At 39.6% G+C, this 27475-nt stretch overlaps 1 protein-coding gene across 3 annotated transcripts in view; it reads right to left on the bottom strand.

Annotated features, from left to right (window-relative positions):
• Positions 1-3433: 3433 nt before the first annotated feature.
• SH3YL1 (SH3 and SYLF domain containing 1) overlaps positions 3434-27475 on the bottom strand; it is a 46286-nt gene continuing 22244 nt past the window's right edge. For all 3 annotated transcript variants that reach the window (XM_060168681.1, XM_060168682.1, XM_060168680.1), the window contains 6 exons: positions 22101-22213; positions 20882-21010; positions 18711-18879; positions 18019-18097; positions 9177-9233; positions 3434-4288 (listed from right to left, as the gene is read on the bottom strand). In XM_060168681.1, the coding sequence (XP_060024664.1) occupies positions 4098-4288; positions 9177-9233; positions 18019-18097; positions 18711-18879; positions 20882-21010; positions 22101-22213 (738 nt within the window). In that variant the 3' untranslated portion in view covers positions 3434-4097. The remainder of the gene's footprint in view (positions 4289-9176; positions 9234-18018; positions 18098-18710; positions 18880-20881; positions 21011-22100; positions 22214-27475) is intronic.

Raw genomic sequence — 27475 nt, 5'->3', positions numbered from 1 at the left:
GAAGCCTTAAGTGTAAAACAAATATGATATATGAATAATGGTTGGAGGATTTTGTTTAATTTCATTAAATATAGACTGTTTCTGTAGACTCAGAAGAGTGTATTTTAAGTTCCAGTTCTTTTTAACAGTCTGTGACCCTTTGCAAACGGTTTAATTTTCTTGAGTCTTCTCTTTGTTTCCTTAATTGAGAAAGGGAAATTCATTCAGTAACAGAGCATTTTGCTGGGCACTGAAAATACAAAGTTGAATAAGACTTGGTCTTCTCCTCAAGGACCTTTGGTGAAACGGGAGGCATGTAAACAAATGAGATGATGAGATATTTAAAGTAGGCAGATGCGAAGCTAAGATACCCACCAAAACGACGAAGTGCCGAGATGTAACCTTAACAGGAAATATGCGAATATCACGTGAGAGCTTTAAAACACTCCTAAAACAGCATTAGACTTGGACAAACAGAAAGACAGCCATTATCCTCGCTTTGGACAAGTGAACATCGTAAGGATGACAATTTTCCTTACGTTATATGTATATATATATTATTAATATAATTTAACACAGTCCCACTGAAAAAATAGTAAGTCTTTTTTCTGGAGATGGTTAAGTTGATTCTTAAGTTCACACATGAAAATAAACAAAAAGAACAGCCAGGGAAACCTGCAAAAAAAAAAAAGTGAGAAGAATTGCTTAACTTGCTACATTTAAAAAATACCATAAAGTACTGTAATCCGATCAGTGTGGAAAAATGAGCAGACAAGTCTTTCCTGTATTTTCAAATTTTTCAACTCACTACGCTTTAGACCTACCTTCAGCTTAATGATTCTCTTTTTGCTATGTCTAAATTACTGTTAAATCCACTTATTGTGTTTTTGATTTATTCTATTTTTCAACTCCAATTTTTTTTCATTTCTCTCCTGTAGTGTCAATTTTCTGCTGAAATTCTCCACCCTTTTAATTCCTTGAATGTATACATCATAATTTATGATAATCCCATTGCAAATGAGTGCATTCACTGTATAATTTTTATAAGTTTAAAGGTTTAAATTTTGTAAGCTTGCAAGTATGCAAGACAATACCACATAGCGCTTAGGGACACATACATATGTAATAAAAGTGTAAAGAAATATATGGAATTAATAAACAGCTAATTCAGGATGATGATTACCTTTGAGTCAGAAAGGGAGGGAGATTGGGAAGAGTGTTTTATTTCTTGCTGGGTGATGATAATGCGAGTCTTCATTTCTTTTTCCATGTCTTATGAATTACGTTATAAAAAAGTCAACACATGTTTGTATAAAATGTAAGTCTATATAAGAACACAAAGCAGGATAAAAATCTGGAGCATAAGGATCGTTTGGCTGCTGTGTGGAAGCAAGGAATCAAAACTGGAAGCCGTGACAATAGTCTAGGGTTAGAGTTAAATTCAGAACACTCTACTGTTGTAATCGTGGTGGTGGTTAAATCACTTATAAATCTAGTGTGAAGGTTAAATAACAAAGCATCAAAATAACTATAATTACAAGAACTTGTTGATGTACACACAGGTAAAAGAGATAAATTGTAACATTAAAAACATAAAATGGAGGGGGGGAGAGTAAAAATGCAGAGCTTTAATATGTGTGCTAAGTTGTTATCAACCTAAAACAGACTGTTATAAATATAAGATGTTTTATATAATCCCTCATGGTAACCACAAAGCAAAAATCTACAGTAGATACACAAAAGATGAAGAGAAAGGAATCTAAGCAGACCACTACAGAAAAGTATCAAATCACAAAGAATGAGTGCAAGAGGGGAATATAGGAAAAAAGGAATCACAAAACCACCAGAAAACAATGAACAAAGTGGCAATAGTAAGTCCGTACCTACCAATTATTACTTTAAGTGTAAATAGACTAAATTCTCTAATCAAAAGACATAGACTGGCTGAATGGATTAAAAAAAAAAGACTCAACTATATGCTGCCTACAAGAGACTCACTTCAGCTTTAAGGACACAGGCAGACTGAAAGTGAAGGGATGGAAAAAGATATTCCACATAAATGGAAACCAAAAGAAAGCAGAGGTAGCTATACTTATATCAGAAAAAATAGACTTTAAGCCAAATACTGTCATAAGAACAAAGAATGTCATTATATAGATAAAGTGGTCAATTCAACCAGAGGCAATGACATTTGTAATTATTTATGTGCCCAACATAGGAGCACCTAAATATATAAAGCAAGTATTAATAGACCTAAAAGTGGAAATAGACAGCAATACAATAATAGTGGGGTACTTTGATACCCCACTTTCACCAATAGATAGATCATCCAGACAGAAAATCAATAAAGAAACATTGTCTTTAAATAACATGTTAGACCAATAGCAGAAGAATACACATTCTTCTCAAGTGCACATGGAACATTCTCCAGGATAGAGCCTATGTTAGGTGCAAAACAGGTCTTTATAAATTTAATGTTGAAATCACATCAAGCATCTTTTCTGACCACAGTGATATGAAACTAGAAATCTACTATAAGAAGAAAACTGGAAAATTCACAAATATGTGGATACTAAACAACATGCTCATATATGGCCAGCCCACAGATAACATCATACTCAACGGTGAAAATGTGAAAAATTTCCCTCCAAGATCAGGATGTCCACTGTCACCACTTCTATTCAGCATAGTACTGGAAGCCCTAGCCAGAGCAATTAGGCAAGAAAAATAAATGAAAAGCATACAAATTGGAAAGGAAGAAGTAAGGCTATCTCTGTTTGCAGATGGCATGTTATTATATGTAGAAAACCCTAAGTGTCCATCAACGGATGAATGGACAAAGAAAATGTGGCGTATATAAATAAAAGCAGAAAATCCTGGAATTTGCGACAATATGGATGGAACTTGAGGGTATTATGCTAAGTGAAATAAGTCAGTCAGAGAAAGACAAATAGTGTACGATCTCATATGGGAAGCTAAAAAAGCCAAACTCCTAGAAACAGAGAGTTGATTGGTGGTTACCAGGGGTCAGGAGGTGGGGGAAATTAAGAGATGTTGGTCAAAGAATACAAACTTCCAGTTTCTAAGACGAATATGTTCTGGGGATCTAGTGTACAGCACGGTGACTATGGTTGATGATATTGCATCGTACAACTGAAATTTGCTGAGAGAGTAGAACTTAAGTGTTCTCACACCCACAAAAAAGTAAATATGTGAGATGATGGATGTGTTAATTAACTAAGTGGGGATCCTTTCGCAATGCATATGTATTTCAAAGCATCATGTTGTACCCTTTAAATATTGTACAACTTTATTTGTCAATTATATATTAATAAAGCTGAAAAAAAGAGGTCAGTAGCATAGTCATGGAGGTGGGTTTTAACATCCAGACCAACCACAGACCTCTGGTTACTTTACAAAAAGAAAATAAGAAAAACAAAATCAAGACATTAACTTCACATTTTAAAAACATTTATTTAGGGACAATGGAACCATATCAACATAACTTTATTCTACTGCTACCAATGAACAAGCATAACCTCATAAAGAAGGAAAGTTAACAGATGTCATCTTTTTTTAATGCATAGGGGTTGAATTTCTTTGTCATAGCGTGTTTCTTACATACAATTTTTGAAGGTATAGAGATAATTTTTAAGGATTAATATTCTAGTTAATACCTACAACTATAAGTATTACTTAATATACTATTTAAGCTGATTTATTCTTTTCTAGTCACTTTGCAAATATATAAATTGGTATTCATGCCCCTATCCTTAAGATTCTCCAGATAAAATAGTCATCATATACCTAGCCAAATCAGATGTTTAGTGATGTTTGAAAATGAACCCAAAAGAAATGTGACCACATAAATTAGAGGATATTAAACTATTAAATAGTATATGTGATAAAAATCAGTGGAAAGTATTTAAAGATATGTAACTATATATATATATCTATATCTACATATATAAACAAAATCTTTTACATACTGGATAAAAGTTTACAGAATAAACAGAAGTGTTTTTAAACTTATACTAAACGTTGTTTAGCTGAATAGTAAATCCTGCCAGTGTAGTAATATTTTTTGGTAATTCTCAAAGAAGAAAATAATATAAACTTTAATTCATGGTAACATAGTTGGCTGGAAAAATGCCAGTTTGACCTCGAAGGTTTCCTTCCCACCAATCAAAATGTGAATCTGTTTTTGATATAACTGTGATTCTGTCTCCAGCTTGAAAATTCAAATCTCCTGGCTGTTGTCCTTCAAAAGAATATAGTGCTGTCACTTCAAGAGGTTGGTTCAAATTGCCTAAAACAAGAAAAAAGCATTTATTCACATTTTTATGAGAAAAACTGGAAGTATGTGTAGGTAAGATATAAATTAACAACTCAGGGCTTGGTATTCTGATGTCAGAGGCCAGCAGAACTCACAGCACATGGTCTGTGTAATTTTCATCACTTTATTAAACTTACGCTTTTCTTCTTTGTAAAGAGTAAATATTTGGTAATAACATTTCCTAAATCCACACAAGTCAAACTGCATATTGCTATGTACTTAAATATGTGTTTGGCAAATATTTGTGGTTATAATTGTTTAAATTTTGACTAAACTATAAGATAATATTATTGTTTTTCCAATTTTAATAGAATAGTCATGGTAGCTTCAATGAATTATAGCTATTAGATAAAAGATGATATTTATGCACTTGATTGTATCATAAAAGATTCAATTTAAAAACCGTGCTCTGTGGTCATCGATAATGAGGATTCCAGCTTGGATGCATTTGCTGATTCATCAGTAGACATTTCTTTTCCCCAGGCTTTTACGGCTATTTTCATTTCTGTACTTACTTGATCCTTTCTCTCAAAAGAGAGATGAAATTCAAATTAGCACATCAAGAAGCATGTCTACATATATTTAACCAGAACTTCAACCCATATTGGGAAAAAAATACCTTGAGAATTGAGTGGGTAACATGAGTAAAAGACATTAAATATTACAAACTGTATAGCATCATAATAAATATAAAGAAACAGATACTTTCTGGGTACTCAGCTACATGGAATTTGGCATTTCCATGTTTCGTATAATTTTGTGCAATTAGATGCTTGTTAAATGCATCTCAGTACAGTTGTACTGAAAATATAAATAACCAAATTCTAAATCCAGTTACTTATTTGAGCCTATAATACTATAATAAGAAAAAATAAAGTGACCTTGGACTATTAGTAAGAAATGAAAATAGTCAACACTCTAGTTAAACTACATTTACTGAAGCACTGAATGTGTATCTCACACAAGATGGGGCCAGAGTTCTTTCAATAAAGCATGTACCATGTAGTTGAGTTCTCCTAAAGAAATAACTTTAATAATAGCTAATATAATTATATTAGCGGTATTACTGGTACAGTTTTTCTCTATAAAATAGAAAAGTTCTGTATATTTTTATATTTTATACTGTATTTACTTTTAACCTGTTAATTTTAAGAAATAAGATTAAAAGTGTGTCATTAAAAGAATAAAATTTTGATACAGTCTGGATAAAATCAAAACCAGTTAAATGACTACTAACACATATGAATGAACAGTCGTTACTATGTACTTTGAAAAGTAGCTATAATACTACATTGAGATGGGACGTGCAGAAATGCCATGCCTCACTGTGATTAGATCAGAAGAATGTAAGTTAATGTTAAAGAAAAAAATCATTCTGAAAACTATTTTCCTATATCAATAATTACATTTATGACCTCCATATATAAAGCTCAATCTCAATTAACCGAACTTAATTAATGAAAACCCTTGAGTAACTCTTCCTCCCCCTCTTGTCTCCCAGACATTTCGGATAATAGAAAGAAGCACGTAAAAAGAGAGTGCTTGTGAATATCAGGGAATGTTCTGGAAGCCAGAGCCATCTTAGCTGCCATACATGTACACATTTGTAGCACTGATTACAAAATCAGAGATGCACAGGAATGGTGATCAACATGATAACAGGTGTCATTCGGTGTGGCTATGATAAGAGCAGCTCCTGTAGCCCGAGCCGGGCACTGGGATGAGCACCCTCGTCCCGCACTTCCTAGGAGGCAGCTCCCGCATCGCCACTTCACAGAATATGAACCTGAGACTTGCAGATGTGAAGTGATTTGCCCAAGGCGGGGAGATCTGAATCTGGAAGTCTGTCTCCAGGCAATCTTAATCACTGCTGAGATTACACCCCAGGTCCTCAGCAACCACGAGTCTGAAATTGCATCCAACAGACTGAACTCAGGTTCATCAGTGCATTTTACTTTTGTCAGGCAGACTTTCAAGGAGAACTAGTATATTTGCCTGCATCACTGAGTTATCCAGACTGTGCAAATAATGAGAACATCCGATGCTGAGGACCCCTAGCAATCACTGATAACTGAATTTGTTTTTAGCAATTTTAGAAATATATTTTGTGATGAATAAGTTAGAGGAAGAAAGATATTATGACCTAAAGAAAAGACAGAGGGGATCACAGACTTGGTTCAATCCCTGCCCCCCGACCAGGGGTTGCCATTGCCTCTGAATTGCGGTTTCCAAATAAGATAATGGGAAAGATGGGTATAAGGGCAAAGCAGATGGCTCTGAGTTGCAGCAGAGGACAAGGCGGTGCTGCTGGGTTTGAGGAGGCCAACAGTCAACGCTCCTCTTCCCACCTGAGTTTCGAACAGAGGTGAGGCAGGGAGGGAGGTGTCGTGGCTGGTAGAGCTAGTGAAGAGTGTGGCTAAGACAGGCAGACAGAGGGGTGCCGGATTCCTCGGCCAACTCACCATCAGGCAAACCCCTCCACCTCCTGGCAGGAGTGTAGAAGAGGCGGGAGTTGAGGGGCAAAAGTTCATTCACATGAAAACGAAGGAGGGAGCCCGGCCGAGTAAGGGCAGGGGCTCCCAGGAGGGACCAGTTCACAGGCCAGTGCCATGCCCTGCTGCTAGCTTGTTCTTCAATAAGCTCAAAATGACTTGAAGTTCCTCTTTACTGTAAATATTTGTGATAATTTCCATAAGGAGAAGTTTAATGCCCACAAAATACTTCATTAGGAAAGGTGAGCCAAGGAGATATGTTCTTCCAGGAAGGGAGACCACCCTGGAAACCATGGACGCAAAGCCCACTGGGTCACTATAGCAGCCAGCGTTCACAGACGCCTTCCTTCTGCGCAGTATATGCCTTCAAGTTTTATATTCCTGCACTCAAAAGAATCTGGAGGATCTCTGAAGCAATTGACCATTTTCAGCAAAATATTCAAGTTTAATTCAAATAGAGGTTATTTTTCTCTCCCAAATCAGGGCTACGCTCGACAGGAACCAGATTACAATCAGCTTTGGCGACTGGCAGCTGCTCTGAGGCTCATAATTAGCAGGTCTGCGCCCGCGGGATGCTGCTACTTTACTTCTCAGCGGAGCCTGCGTGACGTAACCCATATGCAGCCGACACATCTGGCCCAAGACATGACTCAGAAGAATCTCAGCCTCTGGAAGTTCCCCTTCAAGAAGCAACCAGAAATAAGAGAACACAGCGATGTTTTGCTTCACATTTACTGCAGTGATGAGCCGGGTGGCTGACTTGATCCTAGCGCCATGTCCCTCCAGGCTACGTGTGGCGTCTATAACTTTGGTGACCATGTCCTCTGTAGGAGTGTAAGGGTCAATGGCGAGTGAGCCGGATGAGGCTACCAGGCGAGGCCACCAGACCAGCGGTTCTCAAAAGGCAAAGTCTGGGCCTTTTATGGTTGTCACAGCCCCTGGGGAGGGGGCATCGAGTGGGCTTAGTGCGTGGGTACTGCTGAAATCCGCACAGCACAGGACAGCCCCACAAGAGAGAGCCGCCCACTGCGCCCAAAGTGTCACTGACAGTCGTGGGGTGGATGAGAAGAGGATGATGGAGGCTGGCCGAGGAGGCACAGACCTCCAGTTACGAAACACCCCAGCAAACAGGGCTGTGGGCGCTCAAGGCTTGTTTCACCGAGAGGCCAGATGACAAGGTGGTTTGGAGCTTCCACCAAAGGGTGCAAAGCAAAAGTACGTACAATCTGGAGAATTATCGTTATGCCCGGGCAAAATTGCAGCTCGTCTGTGGGCATGGGACAGGCTGTGGGGAGCCAGATGTCCCGCTCAAATGGGTTTTCAGCTCGAGCCTGAGGACTGTGGGTTGTGACTTTTCCCTGCAAGGCTGATAGACCAGGTGTAAGGAAGCCCTTGGTAAGAATTTAACCGTTTCACACGGTAATGTAAAGTAAGATGTAGTTTTTAAATAGACTTTAAATCTTTCCTTACATTTTCTTCTTCAAAACTCTTATATTTTGAGAAAGAACTAAAATAAATATTTATATTAACTTATTACGTACTGTTTATACCACTTAACTCGTCCTACCCTCAAATATAAAAGCAAAACCCAACCACCCACCCAACCATGGGAAGTAACATTGTGTTTGGATCACACAGCCAGTGAATGAGAGTGTTGGCTGTAAGTCGGAGCCTCTGTCTCCAGAGCCCAGTTAGGGTTTTGTTTCTTCTTATTAGACATTTTCCCTTATTGCTTTTTAAGAGATATTTCTAATATTTATTAGGCATCTATACTACAGGTACAGACTTCAGAGAAATCTGAGAAAAGGAACCCTACTTCCCAGAGTCACTTTGCCAAGGCCTTCTTGGGGGTGATCCACATTGGGGGGCGGGGGTGGACCACAGCCTCGGCTCAATTGTAGCTAATGTCCCTCAGGTCCCGATGGGCCCCCTTCACCAAGCAAGTCCAGCCTGTCTGTTGACCTTATCAAGTTTAATCATTCTAACTGTGTAGAGCATGTTTGTTTTTGTTTTTTTTTCGGTACCCGGGCCTCTCACTGCTGTGGCCTCTCCCGTTGCGGAGCACAGGCTCTGGATGCGCAGGCCCAGCGGCCATGGCTCACGGGCCCATCTTCCCGGACCGGGGCACGAACCCACGTCCCCTGCATCGGCAGGCGGACTCTCAACCACTGCGCCACCAGGGAAGCCCCAGAGCATGTTTTAAATGAAGTGCTTCTCAAGATAACGTGGATATCCCATAAATCAAAGAAGCGGCGCTAAACAACTTCCCAGATATTTTCACAAGCTGCCAGATTATAATCACAAACTAGGAAGTTCGTGATTATAAGATGGTTGTGAATCATTTGTAAAACAGAGATATTTTCATTTACCAACTCTCTCCTGGTAGCTGGAAAGTTCAGGATAGAGATTATATTCATTTCTGTTACCTGAAAAAAAGTAAATAGATAAATAAAAGAGGGGGAACATTTAGAAAACTTATTAGTATATAAAATACCCAAGAATGTCAAAGCTTGTTCTCGTTAAGCAAATATTTTAAATCACTCTGATAGAAATATCATTATTTTATCATCTTTAAATCAAGAGGAATACCTGAATATTCCTCAGGTATTCCTATTTTCTACCCGAAAATAGACCAAACGTAAGGCAGATGGTAAATGTCTGATAGCCGTATGACCAGACGCACATAAACTACAACTCATGGCCTTGCAATTACACATTCATGAAAAATACAGACACCTCTTTTTCCAGAAAATACCTGAATAAGCAAAGTTTGTAATCCCCAAGCCAGTGATTTTCAGACATTCTTGCTTGTTTAACATCTAAAGTAATTTTTAAACAGCAAGTATTCACTTGTATGTTTTTAAATTGATACCTAAAGTTGTTAACTGTAAGCTTAAGGGTGTACTTTTTAGCATATTTCAATATCAATTACTTAAACATTCATCTCACTCCCTTTGTGGATAAAAGGATCTAAATATGATAGTGATCTGAACCTATCAGCATTCATTAAAGAAAATCAACAAGATGTTTTTCATTTTTAACCTTCAAATCATATTTTCATTTAATTTGTCCCAAAGATTTTCTAGCAATGTATTAATATTGTACTTTATGTAAGTGTCTACAATACAAATTTGTACATAAATTTACTTTTAAAATTGTATTTTATGTAACACGATCACCTATTAAATAATTTCTTATAGATTGAGTTATCATAATCATTATTAGCACACATTGATCAAAACTTTAAATATAGTATGAATTTGTTAATTTACTAAACAGGAAAGTAAAAGGTTATTTGAAATGCATCTCAATAAGTGGACAAGACTTTTAAAAATTAGTTCATATACACGGGATGAGTATTATTTCTGGAATGACATAGTTTCAACATAAAATTGTATTTCAGTGTTCTTTTTTAAAGATATAGGTGTTAGGTGTTAAGGAAGCTGGTTGTTATAAAAACTAGAGAGGGCAAGAAAGAGATATTTTATAGGAATGTAACAGAATTTTTTTATGTCCCTTCTAAGATAGAGGTAAAAAAAACTGCATAGTTATCTATCATCAAAACAATAGCAATAATAAAATATTACTTATGAAATAATAAACTATTACTATTACAATTTTTTATTTTGGTGATAAGTAGCTATGTGATTTTTAAAATAATTAATGTATAATGATAATATTAATTACTATTCTTATTATAAATTCAGATAACAGTGCCATTAGGTCTCTCTTCAGCTTTGTTGAAAGCAAAAAAACCCAAAAAATGTAAATCACCTAATCTACAAAGTATTTACTGCTCATCAGACTTAACTAACTATACCAACATTAACACCCATGTTTCACACTGGATCATTGTTCTTTCATTTTGGGGACAATGTACTGTAGTATGATTAAGATGGTTTGGGGTTTGCTTTTCTTATTCAAGTGTGAAAAAAGAGTACTGTGAAAGGATAGAAGAGAGAGAGGGTAGCCTGAACATCATGTTCTCACTTGGACTGGCTTTAAGAAAGAACACGTGTGGAAACTGGTCATCTGTAAACTGTGTCTCTTAAATTACCTATGCCAGGTGCCCTTTCGCAGTCTCTGTGCTCCCCCTAGGGACAGAGGCACACCACTTTGAAGGCCAGTGGCCTCAGAAGTTTATGAACAGAAAAATATAGAAATAAGCATTGGCGAGGTGGGGAAGAGGGCACAAATACCAGAGAATCTATTTTTAACAACTGACTACAAACAAGAGATTTGGGGTTGGTGATCATATATAAGACAAAATATATGCAAATTAAGACTTTCTCAACTATTAAAATAAGCACTCTGAAATATAAATGGGAAAGTGCATTCCATTCAACACAGCAAACCAAAATCACAAAGTATTTAGGAATAAATTTAACAAGAAAGGCACAGAAACTATGAAATCTTAGGAAAGACATAAAATAATATCTCAACAAATGGAAAGCATAAAATAGGAAGATTATCATAAAAATGCCAAGTTATTAGCTCATATATGTAATGTTATTGTAATTAATATAAAAAATCACAGAATTCATGTAAGTACATAATATTACTTCAACTAGAATTGCATACTGGGGGTCGAGGGGAGTATTGGTAAAATGATCTTAAAGTATATGAAGAGTTAAGTATCCACTAACTGCAAGAAGAAACCACTGCAAGAAAATTTAGGATACCATGAATGCAGTCTTGTATAGGAGGGAAGTCCTTAACCCTGACTAAAAAATACAAACCTATGAAAATAGGTGACAGATATATTTTTACATAAAAATTAAAACTTTCATATAGTAAAATACATGAGAAATAAGATCAACAGACAAATGATACATGTAGAAAAATAAACTGTCATCCAAATGACAAAGCCCTTAATATACAAAGCACTCCTACAGGCTGAAAATGCAACAAATATTCCAATAGCAAAAAACTAACCAATGAAATAAAGAGACTTTTCAGACAAGATTAAATTCCAAACACCAGCAATAGTATGAAAAAATATTTAAATCACTAATAGGGACAAAAACTATCCAATTAACAAGGAGATATAACCAACCCTCAGACTTGTAAACACTTCAAGACACTCCAACATTAACAGTGATGAGGAATGAATATGGTGAGGAATGTTACGGTGGCGCGTGTACATAGCAGGGAGTGTAGGTATATGATGGCGGTGCACATGGTGGGGAGTGCATATGGTGGGGAATGGCTAATGAGACTCTGCAGTAGTAAAAACTTTTAAAAAGCAATCTACTAAATCTGTTAAAAATTTAAAAATATATCCTTTGACCTGTCATGTCCGTTCCTGGTATTTATCTTTTAAAAAGTGCCAATGTTGTAGACAACTTAACTTTAAAAGATATTAATTGTGGCATTGCTCAGCATGGGAAAAAAACTGAAAGTTAATATCTATCAGTAAGAGAGTGGCTGAATAAAATATGTACATCTACACGATGGAATGTTAAATAGCCTTTAAAAAGAATTAATTAGAGTTGTATCAGTTGATTCAGGGATTTCCATGAGGTGTTGTTGAGCAAAAGGAACAAATAACCCACAAACAAACAAGCTATAGTAAAGCATAAATAATAAGACAGCATTTTTGTGAGACAACAGCAAAATATTCTGCCTATGCGTATCTACGTGTTTGCACACGTGCCCACATGTAGGAATATAGAAACATGGAGAAAAATATCACTCCTGTTGTTCACATGGGTGTGCTGGGATGAGTATGGAAGAGGGTGCCGTGCAAGTTAAGACAGAGGAGAAATGGGAAAAAGGGAATGAGTCCCAAAAGAAAAAGAAAAAAAATGCTTTCAAAAACCATATTTATGAACCACGTATGTACTTATATAAAATTATATATGTGAGGATATATAAAAAATTAAGATTTCATTTTTTAATAAAGAACTTAAGAATAGGTCAGGTTTAAAATAAAAGGTTGAAAATAGATACCAGTTTAAAATTTTCCTTTTATTGAATAAAAAATGGGTGTTCGCAACTGGGGATGATACGCTGCATGAGAAAAAGTGATGAGCATGTGAAAAAAATAGGAATCGAGCAACAAATAATGCAGCTAAAAAGTCAAGGAAGAAGGAGAGTATTCACAAGGACATATGGTGAATAGAGTTGAGTTTGCAGAAACGTGCACAGGCAAGAAGGTGAGCTGGCAAGGACACTGCGAAAAATAGGGAGAGCAGCCCCTGCCGACACAGATCGACAGATCAGAAGACACGAGATCACTGTGGGAGACAGACAAGCCAAGGCTGGCTAGAGCAGGGGATCCAGTGATCAAAGATGATGGTGAGATTTTAAAGTACATGCTCAGGAAGAATATGCATGAGAAACAAATCTTCCAAGATTTTTCCATTGTCAGGTGAGAGGAGCTTCTCGAGATAAGGTAAGTAGCTTTTTAATCTACACTGACAAGGAATTGATATTGAGGACGAACAGGATTTTTATGTCAGCATGATACAGATACCTATTCTCTTAGCAAGGAAATTTTAGAAACACTATGTATTTTAAAGTATACACATGGGTCAAATTTTAGGTAATCACTCAGATCTAAAACATCAATAAAAATAGATTCAACGCTCTCACATCTTGCTACTGAAAATAAGAGTGTAAACAAATGAATCACCACAACATGAATGAAAAATAGACTATCCCGTTTGATAGAAGAAAGCAGTATCCCAGCAGAACGGGACACAGAGTAAGTTGCTAGGGCGGGGGCGGGGGTGGGTCATACAGAAGAACAGGTCTGTTCCTGAGGATCTTCCTGGAAGGGGTGAATTTAAGCTAAAGGCACAGCCAGGAATCAATATAAGGGCTATGAGTCATGTTTCACGCCCAATTCTCAACTGTACTTCCTTCCAGCATGAAAACTGGGCAAATGGATACAGAGCACGGAGGAGGAGGGGCAGAACGGGCTCCGTGCCCTCGGCAGCACTTTGACACTTCCAGTCCCCTCCTCCCAGAACTTATCATACGCTGTTGACCCTTGAATAACATGGGTTTGGACTGTGTGGGTCCTCTTATTCGTGGTTTTTTTTCGATAAATACATTGGAAAATTTGTCTGAGATTTGCCACAATTTGAAAAAACTCACAGATGAAATGCACAACCTAGAAATATCAAAAGAATTAAGAAAAAGTTAGGTGTGTCATGAATGCATGGAATTTATGTAGATACTAGTTTATTTTATCATTTGCTATGATAACATATACCCAAATCTTTTACTAAAAGTTAAAATTATCAAAACTTATGGACACACACACTTATAGACCATACATGGCACTGTTTGCAGTGGAGAGAAATGTGAACAAATGTAAGGCTGCAGTATTAAATCATAAGTGCATAAATGAACATACTTATGTGCATACATAAATGGACATACTGCACTACGGTAATAGTGCACCACCTCCTGTTGCTATAGCGCTACGGTGAGCTGAGTGTTGCAAGTAATCATCTCCACATGAGGAGCAATCTGTCCAGTAAACTGTGTATCACTGTAATAAGTTCTCTTTCATGGTTCTGGTGTATTTTCCATTGTATTTAGTATGATACCGTAAACCTTGAATAACACCATGGGACCCATACAAAGTGCCACTAGTGGTCCTGGAAGTGCTTCCAAGAAGCAGAGAAAAGTCATTACAAGCAAAAGCTGAACTGCTTGATGTATACTGTAAATCGAGGTCTGCGGCTGCAGCTCCCCACTATTCCAACATAAATAAATTCAGTGTAAGAACCGCTGTAAAAGATGAAAAGGAGGGACTTCCCTGGCGGTCCAGTGGTTAAGACTTCACCTTCCAATGCAGGGGTTGCGGGTTGGATCCCTGGTTGGGGAGCTAAGATCCCACATGCCTCGTGGCCAAAAAACCAAAACATAAAGCAGAAACAATATTGTAACAAATTCAATAAAGACTGTAAAAATGGTCCACATCAAAAAACAATTTTTTTTAAAGAAAAGGAAATTCATGAAGCTGCGGCCACAGCTACACCGACAGGCGCAGAAACCTTTTGCGTCTTTGGTGAAATATCTTTTCATCTTGTATTAAAAATGCAGTTTTTATGTGGGTGCAGGATTGCTATCGACTCTAATATGATTTGAGAACAAGCAAAGTCATTATATGAGAGCTTAAAGCAAAAAGAAGGTGAAGGATCTAAAGCTGGAGAATCAAATACCAGCAAAGGCTGGCTTGATAATTTTAGTAAATTATCTGCTTAAATACTGTCAAGATAACAGGAGAAGCACCTTCTGCTGACCAAGAGGCAGCAGACAAGTTCCCAGATGCCATTAAGAAAATCATTGAGGCGATAGGACATCTGCCTGAACAGGTTTTTAATGCAGATGAAACGACCCTATTCTGGGAAAGAAAAATGCAGCCAAGGACATTTATTAGGAAGGAAGAAAAGCGAGCATCAGGATTTAAGGCAGGAAGGGATAGACCAACTCTGCTCCTCTGTGCACAGGCAGTGGAGTTTATGATCAGGACTGCCCTCATCTACAGAACTGCTAAACCCCAAACCTGGAAGGGAAAAGATAAACGCAAGCTGCCCATCTTTTGGTTGTACAGAAAGAAGGCCTGGATCGTGAGAATCCTTTTGCTGGATTGGTCCCTGAAATCAGGAAGTGCCTTGCCAGTAAGGGACTGCCTTTTAAATTCTTTTGATATTGGACAATGCCCCTGGCCCCCCAGAGCCCCATGAGTTCAACTCCATGAGTAGACCACCAAGTTGTGTACTTGGCCTCAAACACAACGTCTGTATTTCCAGCCTCTAGATCAGGAGATCATCAAGACCTTTAAAGGCTCTCATCACACATGGTACTCTACAGAAAGAACTGTTGATGCTATGGAAGAAAACGCCTATAGAGAGAACATTATGAAAGTCTGGCAGGATTACGCCACTGAAGATGCTATTGCTTATAGGAAAAGTCATGAAAGCCATCAAGCCTGAAACAATAAACTTCTGCTGGAGAAAACTGTTCCAGATGTCGTGCATGACTTCAGAGGATTTACAACAGAGCCAATCAAGGAAATCATGAAATAGATCGTAGATATGGCCAAGGAGATGGGGGCGGAGGGTTGCTGTGAAGCGTTTCGAGATACGGATCTTGGAGAATTTCAAAAGCTAATAGACGCCACACTGGAGGAATTAACAAAAGATGACTAGATGGAGATAAGAGCTTCTGAACCAGTGCCAGACGATGAGGAAGAAGACGTAGCAGTGCCGGAAACAAACTGACATCAGACAATCCGGAAGAGGGTTCTGATTATTCAAGACTGCTTTTAACTTGTAGGATATGGGCGCTGAAAGCAAAGCAAACAGTGGAAGGGGGACTGGGATCCTACAGACCCACTTTTAGAGAAATGAAAAAGCACAACAGTCAGAAATTACGATGTAGTTCCATGGAGTTACCCTGAGTGTGCCTGCCTCCCCTGCTTCCCCCTCCCTGCCCCTCCCCCACCTCTGCCACCCCTGAGACGAGCCCTCCCCCACTCCAGCCTGCTCAACACGCGCAGGAGGAGGATGAAGACCTTTATGAGGATCCACCTCCACTTAATGAACAGTAAATAACCAGCATGCTGTTCGGTTAATAAACTTTCCCTGGTGTACGTGTGAATGTCCGCATGTGAAAATCTAATAATTGTATGGGACGTCTTTGTGTTATCACCATCATCGCCTAAGTGTTCATCGTGTGGAACATCCTGGGCAAGACTTGTATAGAAGTGGATAGCCTATTCTCACATAGGCATAAGGTGAGTCATATTTAATACAAAATTAATAATGTGTTAGTTTTCTTACTGTTTTATAACTTGGCTTTCAAAGAATTACATTGCTGTACCGTATGCCCCTCTCTCTCTCTCATAATTGGAGAAACTATCAGTCTTCATCGCATGTAAGTGTTTTTTAAAAAATGTAACAATGTTTCTAATACTGTATTATCAGTATGGCTGTAATACCGTGTGCTATCCAAATTTCATAACTTCTCACTCATTAGCGTACAGGCTAGGCTACCGTGAAGCAGTCATATTGCTGCTTCTTTTTCATCAATGCATGAATCATTATACCTGTAAATACGAATTTCTTTTTCTATTATCTTTTCACTTTTTATGTCTAGTGTTAGTAATACATATAACATTTACAGTTTTTTGTATCATATGAGACAATATTGATGTACGTACTGACAGACTATTCATCTTGTAAACAGACAATGTAAACTTATGGTATAAATAAATACAGTAAAGTACGATCAATGTATTTTCTTTTCCTTATGATTTTCTTAATAATATTTTTTCTAGCTTACTTTATATAAGAATATAGTATGTAACACATATAACATACAAAATACGTGTTAATCAACTGTTCATGGTACCAGTAAGGCTTCCAGTCAGCAATGGGCTATTTGGGGAAGTCAAAAGTTATATATGGACTTTTGACTGCATGAGGGGTTGGTGTCCCTAACCTCTGCGTTATTCAAGGGTCAAGTGTACTTCCTTCCAGTAACGGCAGTTACTTTTCCACCTGTGATATCTCTGCTTCTAGAAGGAAAGTTCTTTAAAGGCAAGAGGTAAGTTAGATTCATCACTGTGCTCTCAAAAGCCACAGTCCAAAGCCACTTGCAGAACAGTTAATTATTACATGAAACATTGCCTACTTTAATATATTGCTATTTACTGGTAACCTCTATACATGAAAAGCAGAATTCCAAGAGTGACTGTCATAAAAATGAGTGATGGAAAGAGGTGTAAAGGCCGAAAGCCTGGTGCTTTACGAATTTATCCTATTTTAAAACCACCTTATGAAACCCTGAGCTCCCAAGAATGTATGGTCAAATTAATATTCAGAAATATAAATCTATGTGTATATGAGAAAAATAGGCTTATTTTGTTTCCATTTCAAATTAGCAGGATAATAGTCTTTGGAAGAAATGACAAAAAAAGAAAAACTTTAAAGATAAATCACTTTGTGAATTGGAAAAAGCATTTTCTGAATGAGAATAGACATTTTCACAAATTACAGGAATGAGAATTTGCCTTGTGTGTTTAGAAGAGACCGAGCATTTGTTTTTCTCTCTTGAATACTCATTAGTTCTTCTATTTGACACTAAAGTAATGACTTTAGATCTATCATTAAACGTAGCTTGATTTCTTAATAATATTTCACGATTACTTAATTATAAATGTATTTGAATTGCAACACAAATATTTACTTTGAGAGCCAGAATTGAGCTGTGCTTGTGCAGACGATTGCCGTGGTCTTGACAATGGTTTTGAAGGTAATTCTTTAGCCTGGGAGGAAAGACAACAACAAAAAATGCATGTGATTTTAAAACTCTGTTTTTACTTAGGAGCATATAAGGCTCCCCCCCCCACAGTGGGTGTACACGGCAAACGTTATCCTATGCACTCATTAACAGAGCACACGTACTGCTCTGGGCCACATCTGGTTGAACTGGACAACACGCGGGTGACGGCTGGGGGCGCGCTTCTATAACCGGAAGCTTCCCTCATCCTGGCACCTTTGACACCGCGCAGGTGGAGCAGAGCGATGCGCTGACCCGGAAAGGGCCACGCGGCTCCGAAAGGTGCGGAACTGGATGAACGAGGCGCACAAAACCCTCTGCACGTCAAGGCCCCTGGCTAGCGGCAGTTATTAGTATTATCAATTAATATTATAAAGTTCTATCCTTGCAGAAATGCAATCATGGAGAACCATGTTTCTTCCTGAAACTTGCATAGATGACTGTCAAGGTTTTATGACATTTTCACAAGAACTTTATGTTAATGAAATTAAAAGGGAAGTGTAGTAGGTTATTAGAAACCTGATATCAAGGATAGAATGTTCTATATAAAGAAATTTTCTGTGGCTACTAAGAAAAATATAAAAACCAAGCATGATTACAGAAGCCTTCTTCCTCTCCCGTGCTGCTTTTCTTGCATTGATTCGTTGTCCTTCATTTTCATACTTTTCAGTAAAAGAATCAAGAATTTCATAAAGATCTTCTGCTTCAGCAGGCCGTGGTATATCTCCAAATAAAATGTCATAAGCTCGAATGTCTTGACAATAAAATCTAATAAGAAATATATTAAGAACATTTCTTTTGCAGACATAGATCTTTTCTAGAGTTAAATGTAGGACACACAACTGTGTATGTGTGTGTGATTTACTCACATATAGCACTTCATAGATACTACTTTTCAAACACCAACTACAAGCCATAACCCATGTCAAAGCCTCTAAATTCACCTCTCCAAGCTCACCTCTAGAGGCGATCACCATAAATGGTCTGATATTTATATCCTTTTCCCAATAATATAAAAGCACATCATATATACATACAAACATATATAGAATATTTATATACAAATGCATATAATAAACATATATTTATATAAACACTAATACACATATAATTACAATCACATACCTATACATCTTTATAGGTTTTTACTTTTTAAGTTTCTTATAAAAATGGTGCTAACATATAGTTTCCTTAAAATGTTTATTTGTATCAAAATTATGTAAGGATTTGCCTTGCATGTTTAGAAGCCCTGCAACTGATTAAGAAGTATATTTGTTTTAGTTTATCCAGGATTTAGGTGAACTTTAGCTGGAAAATCTTCCAATGGCCTAGAATCACAAATTTCTAAAAGCATTCTTAACTTAAATTTCTCAAATTAATAAAACCAGAAGTAAAAACATTTCTCTTGACTTTACAAGATGAAGAAATTTAAGAATCCCCCCATTCCTCCTATTTTCTGGTTGTTGGGGTCTGCACTGAACGTTTCTGCATGTGCTGTGGGATTCTGGGTAAACGGGCACCGCAGACTTGGTACTCAACTTCTCTCAAGTCTGCTGTAAGCGGCAGACGTGTGTCCACCACCAGCTGAGGCAGCCCTGTCAGGGTCACTATTAGTGGGATTCCTGCCAGGTTCTAGAATCAGTCCTCTCAGTCTTAGCTTTTTATCTTTTTCTGGGCAATTAGACATACTTTTGTGGAAATACAGAAGAGCAGTTTTGGGAAAAATTAGCCAGATGCCAGTTTAAAGTGGAAGTTCCTCGTCGTCTGTTAGGGTACTTCCAAATCTTGCATTTTTTAAATCAAAATTGGTCTCTATCTTATGGAAGACAGACAAAGGCTGAGCCTAACAATAGGAAACCTCTCATGAGGAACGCTGCACTTTGATGTTATGGAGCCGGCTGCTTGCCTTCAGCCTCGAGTCACCCTCTGCCAGCTTCACACTCTTCTTCTGCAGCTTCCTCGCCTCTCTCAGCCTGAACAGAATTAAAAAGAATTAGGGCGTTGCTCTAGATGAGGCTTTGGCTGAAGGCAGTGTTGTGGCTGGTTTGGTCTTCAATCCAAACCACTAAAACTTTCTCCGGAGCAGTAATAAGGCTGTTTCACCTTCTTATCATCTGTGTGTTCACTGGAGGAGCACTTGTGATTTCCTTCAAGAACTTTTCCTTTGCACTCACAGCTCGGCTAACTGTTTGGCACGAGAGACCTAGCTTCCGGCCCATCCTGGCTTTGACGTGGCTTCCTCACTAAGCTTGGTCATTTCTGGCTCTTGATTTAAAGTAAGAGACGTGCAACTCTTCTTTTCACTTGAACACCTGGAGGTCTTTGTAGGGTTATTAATTTCAATATTGGTGTGTCTAAGGGAATAGGGAGGCCTGAGGAGAGGGACAGAAACGTGGGGGCAGGGGGTGGTGGTGAGTGGAAACAGCCAGTCTGAGGAGCCATCGGAATACACACACGTTTACTGATTAGGTTCTCCATCCTATAGGGGTGCGGTTCCTGGTGCCCCAAACAATAACCATGGTAACACCAAGGTCACTGATCACAGATCACCATAGCCAATGTAGTGATAATGAAAAAGTCTGAAATATTGCAGGAATTACCAAAAAGTGATGCAGAGACACAAAGTGAGCAAATGCTCTTGGAAAAATGGTGCCAACAGACTTGCCTGTGCAAAGGTTCTCTGTACACTCTTAACGACAGGAGTCTACGAAGTATTATTTTCTCATCGCACGCTCTTCAAATCAATTAAAGTGATTTGCCTTGCACTTACTTTCGGTTAGTTTCTTTCCTCTCAATCAAACAGCTACCTTCTAAAGACATGCCAGCGAAGAGGCCTCTTGACTTGCAGTAAGTAAAGACAGCCGCGGAGCTTCTTAGGGAGACGTCTCCTTCTAAATTCCTGCAAAACAGAAGGCTTTGCATCACAGAACTGTGAGCATGTTCACTTGAAGATGTCTGATTGGCACTGCGCTTCTAACCCAAAAGAAGGATCCTGTTCTGCACTTACTTCAATCATTTTTTTTGCGGGGGGGAAGAAATATTGTTTATTGAATATTTAATGAGGTCACGTCCATAGGGCTTTCTCTTTTTATAAATTTTATTTTATTTATTTATTTTTTATACAGCAGGTTCCTATTAGTCACCTATTTTATACATATTAGTATATATATGTCAATCCCAATCTCCCAGTTCATCACACCACCAACCCCATCCCCAACTTCAATCATTTTACATATTTTACTTCCTGCTGGCCTAAGCTAGGTGTGTTCAAAGGGGTCTAGAGGACGGACAGTTCATGGCAAGTACACAGCAAGTCAGATGGTTGTAGCACAGTGTGATGCACGTGGAGAACACACGTACAGCTGATACTTTCCCATATTGTCTTCCTTCCCTAAAACAGGGAAACACACCTCAAGAGTAAAAGACTGTGGTTCTTTTTACAGTGAGTATTTTCATGGAACTTAGAAACATTTTTAAATGATTTTACTGAGTAGCTTCTATAAACAGTCTGGGTTTAAAATATTTAATTGCTCAATTAACTCAAGAATAGTTATTGATTAATAGAGAAGGAAAATACACTTTAAGTATTGTAAACATCACTCAAGTAAAACACTTCCATTTCAATTTTTCATAATTTAGTTTGAAAAAAAACCTTTTTTTCCCTGATCAATGCCGTCCTTTCTCAGTTAATTAAAATTGACTCGACCTGGCTCCTTCAAAGCTTGAAGGTGAATTTTATGTTGATTCCGGTAGACACAACAGCCTGCAGTTCTGAAATATTTAATTTCTTTTTGTGTGTTTTAGTTTCAGATTTTCTCACAGTGGCTGTGTTTTGTATATTTCTTATTTGTAAGCAGCCTCAAACCCTCTGGGGCACGTGTAAATCATAAATTTCTGTCATTTTAATTCGTTTCTCTTAATGAAAAACGATGTAGTTTTAAAGCCTTTACTATCCAAGAGCTGTTCAAATGGGATTTCAGCGTACTCACCTTCCCAAGGGCCCAACTGCCACAGTCAAATTCCCTCCAAGTGTTAGGTTACCACCTTTTGCAAAAGCTTCTACTGCTCTGTCATAATTCAAAATTATTACCAAATCCGATACCTGAAATGTAGACAGCCATTTATTTTAAAAATAATGTCTAAACATCATTTAAAACATATGTTTACTAAAACTCAAGATACGATATGTAATGTAGCAAGAATTTCAATGTAGCCAAAGAAAGTATGAAAGCAGAGCCGTGCTGTATTTTCAGCTGCGGATGTGAGCCGCTAACCTCCCGCCGGTAATCAGAGCGCAGGCCTCTGGGCACTCTCTGTGCATCGAGCACGTGGTGTGAGGTCTCCAGGCATTGACTTCTCAGCAGCCTCGCGGGTTAGTGAGGCTGAGTGACGTGTCCTAGTGACACGTGAACAGGTCACACACAGGTTGGAAGGTCCGGGGGCCCGAGTCTGGTCCCCACCGGCGCCCCTGCAGGGCCACGCGACCCCCAAGCAGAAGCCGCCCCAAAGCGCAGGACACCAGGAGGAAGATTAGTTAACCAGTAGTTATGCCTATTACCATGGTTAATCCTCCAAGTAAAAGCAAGGCTGGAGCGAGTCTCCACGCTCCGGGCGGGTCGCTGTGGACAGGGCGTGTTCTTCAGACTCGCCTCCTCTGGGGCGGGACCCCCGGTGAGGCCGCGCAGGGTGCCCAGGCCACGACCCCTCAGCCCACGACCGCAGAGAGGCGCCGGCTGGGGAGGCCAGACTTTCAACCCAGCTCCTCTTCGCAGCACCGGGCCATCTGCGGCATCTTGGCTCCATTTGCCCTTCTCATGGTTAAAGTCCACGGCAGGACCCGCCCCCTGAACCACCACGTGGAGTCAAGCACGTGTGTCAAGTGCCGGAGAACTGAAGGCCTGTGGGCCTGGCGCTGGGAATCTGGGCTCAAAATGGAAACCATTTGGGTGTTAATTCCACTTCTGCCCCTGGCATATTGTGTGACCTTGGGCAAATGATTGAGTGGCTCAAAGCCCCAATCTCCTCTGTAAAATGGGTATAATAGTAACCAGATTTCTAAGTATATATAATCGTATAGATATATGTATATACATGTATATACGCATATACACAAATCTAGGGTTGTTTGAAAGATGAGTTGAAATCATTTGTAAACCCTGGCATCACATCTCAATAAAATATGCAAAGGCCAAGCAGATTAATGTTTAAAAGATGACTTCATTTATATCGTTCTTTAAATTTTTCAAATCTTTGTTTTCATCTGACAGAAGAATCTGATTATTACCAAATGTGATTACACTCGGAAGGGCCTAGTGGAATTCCTGATACAGTTTAATATGAATCCCTTCATGAAAAATTACACTCAAGTTCCGTAGGACAGACCAAATATGCCAGCTAATTGACACATGCAAAACATATCACTGTGACTCATGTCAACTGTTAATTCCATTTTATACATGGACAGTTTCTGATGATCATTATGTTGAATGATACAGAATTATTTAGCGTTTCTCATGCAAAGTTAAGCAATTTTGCCACTGATTACATAACCAAATCTTATGTACTTTTTAAGATAACACATATGAAATTACTTTGCGTAATGCTTAGGGTATACACACTCAGTGTAAGTCTCCAGCCGTGACCTTGTGGATACTCTAGTTGTTATGTCTCCTTCTACTTGGTACGTCTTAGGATAGTTAAGTAAGGCACAACTCTATGAGTCAATAAAGAAAATAAATTAATCCTTTAATTTTATGTCTAGTCTCAATTCAGTTCTCCTGAAATAAGAGTAAGATAATCCTGTGTGCTTTGGTGACGTGACTAATCAGAGAACCAGGTCCAAAGCACCACAGTTTGAAGAGCAGCGGTACTGACGACGGCTCTTGATTTATTTCCACAGCTTAGAATAAAAAGCACAACAGATTTCCTGAAAGAAAACCGGAGCAACGGAGCAAATAAACAGTTAAGACAGACGTTTAAGAATTTGATAAAGGCTTCTTAATAAGTTCGCATTAAGATACAGTTAACTGTAAATAAAATGCGAGTTTTACAATTGAACTCAATTCTTTAAAAAGAATTTAAAAAAATACAAGTATCATGCAGGAAAAGCTGGGGGAGAAATGTTCTCAGGAACCGGAGGGCTTCTCGTCCCCTGACACCCTGTCCCCAACATGGCACTATCCCATCTCCCTCTCAAGTGTTTACCCACCTTGAACCCAAGCCACCGAGTCCCTGATGCTGTCGTCCTGTAACGAAGAGATAGCTTTCAAGCCCCAAATCCAGACAACCTGGCGAGAAAGCCCAGGGCTCCCTCCTGTGGTTCTAGTGAGACCCGTCCCCCAGCCCCACCCCTAGCCTCCATAGAAGGGTCTTCTTTCCCATCTCTCAAGCCATTCTGCTCGGGAGTCTGTCTCACTCCCCAGAAAGCCTCATCATGTGGGCAGTAAGCTTTCAGACTCAGTACGTGGCATCATCAGCCTCAACGTTCGACCCAAATTTGAGGGGTTCCCATCCCCTTCCACTCCTCACAGTAACAGATCCCCCCCTTGCACAGCAATCTTAGGGGACTTCGAAACTGAACTCTGATCTCCAAGAGTAGTTTCTCAACTTAAGCCTAGATGCCTTCCTCATCATTAAAGGAAAAGGGTTCATCCAAATTCTCCTGGAAGAAGCGGAGTCATTCTTCTCACATTACAACCTTGGGTGAAAGCGAGGTTGATCTGATTTGATGGCCCAGTGTGGATTCTGGCTTTTGGTAAACAACGAACAGTTGGGTAATCCAAGGTATCAGGGTTTTCAGACCTTTGGGCTCTGCTATAATTGTCCTGGAAAGAAAATTTAATGGTGTTTAAACCAAGTCTTAGCATTACCTTTCCTTACTCCACTGACTTTTAAATCTTTCATTTGTTGTTGTTGTGTTTGGTGGGTATGTGTGAGTTCTACAACCTTGGGAATTCTCAGCAGCTCTCGTGAGTGGACCAGTGCCATAATCTATATTTAACTAATGCCCAAGCTCCTGAAGGCCAGCAGATTCTGTACACGTCCCTAACTTCACACACCTTCAGAACCGTTCCTGGTCTAGGTTCCAAAGTGGAGCTAGAACTAGACTTCCTGATAGTCAAGTACGCATTCCACGTGTAATGAAGGGGTCGCCACCTGGGGGAGGCAGCAGGGGGGCGGAAGCTCGCAGGGGGTCCTGGGCCCAGGAGAGGGGTCTGGTCCCACCATGGGGGGCGCTGCAGTCCCCTCCAGCCCTGCCACCACACACCACACCCACGTGCTGCCAGGTGGCGAGAGCAGCTGACCCCAAACGCCAGCCCCCTTGCCTCTGTCGTAAGACCTGCCTTCTCCTCCTGTCATCAGACCAGGGAGAGTTTACCTGGAACCACGGCCTTGCTTGGACCCTTCCCCTTTTCTGTCCTGCTTCCCTTAGCCTCTTATAGTTCCCCCCCCCACCCAGAACATTTGCTCAGTAAGTCACGTGCACCACGAGCCCTGTCTCAGGCTCTGTCTCCAGTGAAACCAATTAGAGACAACCACACACCGCCTCTGCAAGATGCTCAGCATCTCCGTGCGTTGAAAATAATCACATGCGCCCCGCCTACCTCATCCGTGCCCTGAAATCCACGGCGTGTTACATGGGTGGGAGTTACGGTTAGAGCCAGTTGGGGCCCTAGAAGCGAGGAGACTCACCCAAGCACCCGTGGAAGCCAGAGGCCTCCCCCTGAATGGTCAGCCTGTCATTCTCCGGCTGGAGGAGTCACATAACTCAGTTATCTACACAATGGCGGCAGCGACAGCCACTCAGCATGGCTACGGTATGGAAATGATTCTATGAGAGTACATGTGAGAGTTTTATGAGAATGTTAGCCATTATTGCTAATTATTCCATTCCAAAACAGAAGGGCAGATAATTAAGTTATTCGACAAACATTTAATAGTTTGAACCGATGATGCCAGTGCTTTAAAGAAACATTTATTTTGGGTGTCTATTTGTGCTTGACACTTGGCCAGTCTGAGGGCACAGGTATGAAGGACTCACAACCTAGGTAAGGGCCAGGCAAGAAAACCTCCAGCCTGGCGCATGCGCCGAGCGCCCCATCCCACTAGGAGCAAGCGTCTGGCGGAAGAAGAACGCCAGAGAGGAGCTCGGGCAGCCTGGGGGGCTGCAGACTCGAGGCATGGGTCCCGCTGCCTGAGGTGGCCACAGGCCTGCTGCACTTCATTGGAACTGGAGCTGGGGCGACAAGAGCATCCAGACGCAGGAGCTCCGCGGGCGCATGGCCACCAACCCCCAAGCTCCCTCGCTCATCCTGGGTCAGAGCTGCACCCCGAAGGTAACTGCATGTTTCTGGCCAGGTCTGAGATGCTTCCTGGGGAACCAGCACGGCCTCTCGTTAGCACTGAAAAGTGACCGACAGCTCTAACCTTACGGCTACACTCAGGGAAGCAAAGCCAGGTCCTATTGAAGAGATACAAACTCCTAGGACAGTCTTCTAATCTCTACTTGAAGAGGATATTTTTAAAAGTTAATACTTATCTTCCATGTACAGTATTTAAATGGAATTCCAGAGTTAATTTCTACTCAGCCATGAGGGTAAGTGGCATTCAAAGTTTCCACAAACGGCAAATATAAGCAAATGCTCTTTGAGATGGAGCCCCAAAGCCTGGGGTCAGTGGGCAGTGATGAGGGACACCTGGGTACAGCACCAGGACGTGTGAGCAGGGGTGCACAACAGATGCTGAAAATACGCTTTCCACACGAGTGCGATGTTTCTGAAGGCCATGATTTGCCAAAAGGCAGTCATGTTAGCAAAACTAAAATATGTTCCTCTTTTTATATCACAAATCTATGCAGCAGCAAGTAAAGGTCAAATAAAAATGAAAATCAGTAGTGGAAACACTTCCTCCTAATAAGGCCAAGGGCATTTAAAACTATGGCAACAGAGCAAATTCATAAAAGGGTAGTTCAGGAAGAAACTGACTGAAATTTCAGAAGAAAATGATTTGGGAATATTAGGAGATTTGATTTACCAAATCACTTAGCAGTAAAGCAGCAGACGAAAGATTGATATCATGTAGATGCTCCCTGTGGGAGAGACCTCTGTAAGCAAGTGTGTGCTGGCATAATTTCTAGTCCATTTGATAGAAACCATAGTCATTAGCAGCAAAGTTGTAAAATGAAACAATACAAAGTCAACCTTTACTTAAAAAATTGTAAGTAGTTGAACATCAGGGATACCAAACTGGGTTTTGCCACAAATGTTGATACATGGCATTGAGCTGTTTGCACCCATGACTCTGCAATCAGAAGCCATAAACTGCCAGTTGTAGTTTTCAGGTCTGAGAACAAGTGTTCTGCAGA

Source organism: Lagenorhynchus albirostris, chromosome 13 (genome assembly GCF_949774975.1).
Source record: "Lagenorhynchus albirostris chromosome 13, mLagAlb1.1, whole genome shotgun sequence".
In the NCBI taxonomy this organism is placed as follows: Eukaryota; Metazoa; Chordata; class Mammalia; order Artiodactyla; family Delphinidae; genus Lagenorhynchus; species Lagenorhynchus albirostris.
Note: the sequence above shows the minus strand (reverse complement) of the source record. Positions and strands in the feature narration are given on the sequence as shown.